This window comes from Branchiostoma floridae, chromosome 2, assembly GCF_000003815.2.
Source record: "Branchiostoma floridae strain S238N-H82 chromosome 2, Bfl_VNyyK, whole genome shotgun sequence".
Classification (NCBI taxonomy): Eukaryota; Metazoa; Chordata; class Leptocardii; order Amphioxiformes; family Branchiostomatidae; genus Branchiostoma; species Branchiostoma floridae.
Genome location: NC_049980.1, coordinates 20,339,116 through 20,343,684, shown reverse-complemented (window position 1 = coordinate 20,343,684; position 4,569 = coordinate 20,339,116). Strand labels below are relative to the sequence as shown.

Below are 4,569 nucleotides of genomic sequence, written 5' to 3'. Positions count from 1 at the left end.
AACGGAGAATGTGTAAGAATTATTGTAGATTTGGGTTGCATAGTAATGATACTCATTACAGTGAATTATCCAATTCATAACCTAAGTAATGATCTTGAACATATCCATATAAAGAGATTTTATGTTGAGTGCAACAGAAAGAACAGATGTCGTCTGTTTGTATCTTCTAGGTTGTAATGTTCGCTGGACTCTCATTCTGGACCTTCGTCTTTGGGTTCATACTTTCCGTTACGATCGAAGTTCCTTTCTGTGAGCTGGGGAAGATGATCCTCCCGCAACGTCGTGGCCGACAAGCCGAGAGTGTCAAGGCGCCACCACCAACCGGCACCGAGGAACCGGAGACACTGCCACTCCAAGGTACTGCTACATAGATCCTCCTGCTTTTGACGCATCTTTTTCTTTACATTAGCGCAGATTAAAGCATAGATTTTCGATCTTACGCGATGTTTTATCTTGTCTGCTAGTATTGAGGACTGTAGAATGTCTGACTTTCAAAATTATGAGATGGTATGATCCTCTTAGTCAAGATCCTAAAGGTGTTTTTTTCCTCAAAAGCAGCACAAGGGGAACATACCCAGAACCCAGAAGAGGTCGAGGCCGACATAACCCAGGTGGAAAACAAGGTGTAGATCATGTTGATACACATCGTTTGTTAGGCACTGGAAGCTCGCGTTAAACACTCGTTATTTTCAAAGATATCATAGCTCGAGGACTTTCTTACCAACCGCACGTATTGTAATTACAGTGTCACCTAGGGCTGGGTATCGGTACAGCGTACCGGTACAAAACCGGTTTTTCTTATTGGACCGGTCCAGAAAAACCGGACCTGAAAAAATTAGGTGGACCGGATGTTGGACCGATTAGAAAATTAACAGATTATTTTATCAGCCATTCACACTTTTTGGCGCTTGCAGGTGGAAGAAAATAACAAGTGTGAAGTAGAGTAGAGTTTATAGTAATTTCTACCAAGTTTTACAGCCAATCGTACAGGTGCAGTTAGCGTTGTAGGATTTTAAAATGCCAGTATAAGTCTAATACTCCACCAAACAGATTTCTATGTAGTGAAATGGACCATTGGTATGAGTCATACTGAATCAGGTCCAGGTTCAGGTCCGGACCTGGACCTAATCCTTTGGACCTGAACCGGACCTGGACCTGAATTTTCTGTACCGGTACCCAGCCCTAGTGTCACCAATAACCATTAATGTTTATACTCTAATGTCTTCGTTTGTTTGGGATTCTTCAAACATACTATTTACTTCTATTTTTATCAATTTACTAATTTGTGTATATCATACGGACTGACTCTGTTAAATACGTTTTGGAAATAGCAAGAAGATACCAGGATCAATACAAAATAACATTGACATTGTACAAGTAAGAATGACAGACATTCTATTTACTAAGGACTGCAATCTATAGGTATTACGCACATGTGTTAAGCGTCAATACTTACTAATGCTTTCAATCACTGGGTGTTAATTACTGCCTTATGTCTTAGATACAACTGCATTAGAAAGTGCTTAACACTCAACTTGTATATAATAGATGTATTCCATATCAACTTTATCAAGTAATAATTGCGTTAGCGATAGTAAGCGTGTATATGAGTGATAGCAATGTTAAAGCGTTGAATGATATTTTAAATTTCACATGAACAATATAATTGAAGATGTCAATTGTATTATCTAGAATATTAAACCGCGCATGTTTCTGTGGTCAATATAAGATCCATCGACGACTTCTCGAGTTATGCAGACAGAGAAACAGATTCGCACACTCGCCCTCCCAACAACATAATCTCCTGGCCAAATTACAAAACCCAAGGTCGCCTGCCCAACATCCAGATTGGTTAGATGATGACTTCGTACAAGGACAGGCATGACCCGGGGGGTATATAACTCATGTGACATAACATTTACACCTAAAAGATAGACAGATAACTAGAAAGGCAACAGTTTCGCGAAAATCCCGAATGTTTTCCCCGTAACCTTGTCAAGCTACTCGTGTGGTACACTGTAACATTAAGTTCGCCCTATAGTATTTTGTGCGAATGAAAAAAAACTACATATACATCTGCTTCGTTTTTGGACCTGGCCATTAACACAATTATACAATACCATCCGGCTCGCCCTGTAGTATTGCGTGAGATAAAAAATGTGGTTTTGCTATCGCAAACCTATAATAATTGCTCGTATGTGTGAATGTTACTTTTACTGCAAAGGTGCACTACCTGGTGTTTTGTCGCTTCAATTATTGTCGCTTACAAGGGGTGATCAATAAGTTCTCGGCCTGACCCAGAAATAACAAACACAACTCAGATTTTCAGGCACAACTTCATAGTATGAAGTCTTTTATCAATATCCTCCAAATTTCAAATCATTGGAGTCATTACTTTCCAGGCATTCGTTTTTCCTAAATTTTTTTCCTAATTTTTTCGTATTATTCAATGTTTATTTTTGAAAATTGTTGTTTCGCCTTGGCAGTCCATGTAATCCAGATGACGTCATCCATAAAAATTATTTGATACTAATTATGTACTAACTAGTTATTTGAAGGTGAACAGCTGTGTCCAATATCTTAATTTTTTACCAAGAGATGAAATGCACAATTTCGTAAGCATAAAATCAATTTTTCTTGCTAAATAGATTCATTGTGTATCAATGTTTGATCTATGGTATCATTGACCATGCAACATCACAAAAACGTTCTTCTTCTTCCCATTTTTTGTTATCATACTTAGGTCATTCCACTGTCTCTTTTGGCAAAAACAGCGTTGATCGTTTTTCTTTTCCACGGAGAGTTGGTCATTACCTTGATGAAGCCCATGGCTGTCACGGCCATGGACTTCATCACAAAATGGATGAACACGATTGACTCCATGAGCTCAAACTATACTTATATTAGATAAAAAAAATACTATAATGCTGTTATCAGACGAAGAAATATTTATTGAATTGATGATTTACGAACCAGATTTAGTATGACACTTTGGGCACCACTGTACCAGTCACCGACATCGGAGACTCTCTTCCCACACAGGGCAAGCCGTGTTTTGGTCAAGTCGTGGAACTGAGAAAATCTAACGCTTTGTTCCCATTTTCTAGTTTACAACAGGACAGGGCTTAATGTGAAAGGAAAATTACACACCTATTTGATAAATAACGCTGACAAATTGTAAATCATTCCAATGACGATTGAAAACAAGCGAAACTTTACAAAAACATGAACCGTACAATCCCCCAAGTTTGTAAGTTATAGAAATGGAAGGATCGGTTATCAAGTTGGGATGGCTGAAATCAGGACACAGTGTCGCCTTCCAACTCGGCGAATCGCAGTTGCGTCATGCTCTTCAGTTTATTCATCTCGCCAGAAAGAACCGCCATCCCATCAGACAGCTTTGTCATGTCCTCAGAAAGAGTGGCGACTTTAACTATGAAACAAGAAGAGGAGGAGGGCTGAAGCTTAGTCAATCTGACAATCAATAATGCCTCGAAATCTTAAAACAGGACTTTTCGACCAAAAATCGACATCTGAATGTGATGCTACTGACCTGCAAAATATGGCAATAGAAAGAAGATCACAATGGCGAAAACCAGACCGGCAGTTTGCAACATCTTCTTATGGAGAGTGCAACATTTTGTCATCCGAGTGTCAGCGGCATCTTTTGGAAAAATAAATAAATAAAGATATCAACATGAAGCACTCAAAATCTAAAAGGTAGAAATTCAGACAGCATGAACGCATATTGCAGGCAAAGTTATACCACATTATTAGTATTGGAAAACTACAGAGCCTCGGAGTTAGAAGCTTTGAGGAAGATGTCTGACAGGCATCGAAACGGAAGAAGGTAAGAATCACTGGTTGTGTAAAAAGCATTCTTCAATATCCTACAGAGCCTGGGTTTCAAAACATGATGTAATTGCAGATTGATTTTTTGGTAAGTTTCAGTTGATGCATGCCATCGTCCTAACTTTGGGCCCATCGCAGCATATATTAATCTATTTCACATCATTTCCAAGACAAACACTTTCGATGGTGAATAATACGAGACAAAAGATCTGAAGAAAAGCTTTGATCATTCCCAGCATGATCAAAGCTGATTCAAGAGATCGCGCTAGCGACAAGCAAGGAGTCAGCAAGAGGGCAACAGGGAGAAAGCAGATAGTTCTGGAAAGCGTTTTACCAGCTCTGGAGACGTACAAGACGTTGGGTACACAAGCTCCAATGTTCGCAAGTTCCCTCCAGTCACCTGAATACTCCTTGGGTATGGCACCTTTGGGAAAATAACAACAATCTTTATTGACACGACAAAAGTACAGCGATAACATTAAACAGTAAAATCCTCTGAACTCTTCCAGCCCTAAAGTTTGAATACAGATAATGATTCTTAAAGGTATTCCCGGAAGGATTGTTGCAACAATACAAAAAGTCAACTTTCATACCATTTCTTTACCAATATTCAGAGAGGGATTTTACAGCGTCATGGCACCATACGAGCATGATTAAAAATGGATCTTCCAACCAACACACGCCAAGATGACTCAGCCGACTGGCTTCTGTCAGGCT

The 4,569-nt window shown here is 39.2% G+C and overlaps 1 protein-coding gene across 1 annotated transcript in view; it reads right to left on the bottom strand.

The window, feature by feature from the left end:
• Positions 1-2,933: 2,933 nt before the first annotated feature.
• The window catches only part of LOC118409242 (zinc finger protein 525-like), a 16,202-nt gene continuing 14,566 nt past the window's right edge, over positions 2,934-4,569 (bottom strand). The window contains exons 3-5 of the mRNA XM_035810110.1: positions 4,187-4,276; positions 3,554-3,664; positions 2,934-3,433 (exon numbers count right to left, since the gene is read on the bottom strand). Of these exons, the coding sequence (XP_035666003.1) occupies positions 3,300-3,433; positions 3,554-3,664; positions 4,187-4,276 (335 nt within the window). The 3' untranslated portion in view covers positions 2,934-3,299. The remainder of the gene's footprint in view (positions 3,434-3,553; positions 3,665-4,186; positions 4,277-4,569) is intronic.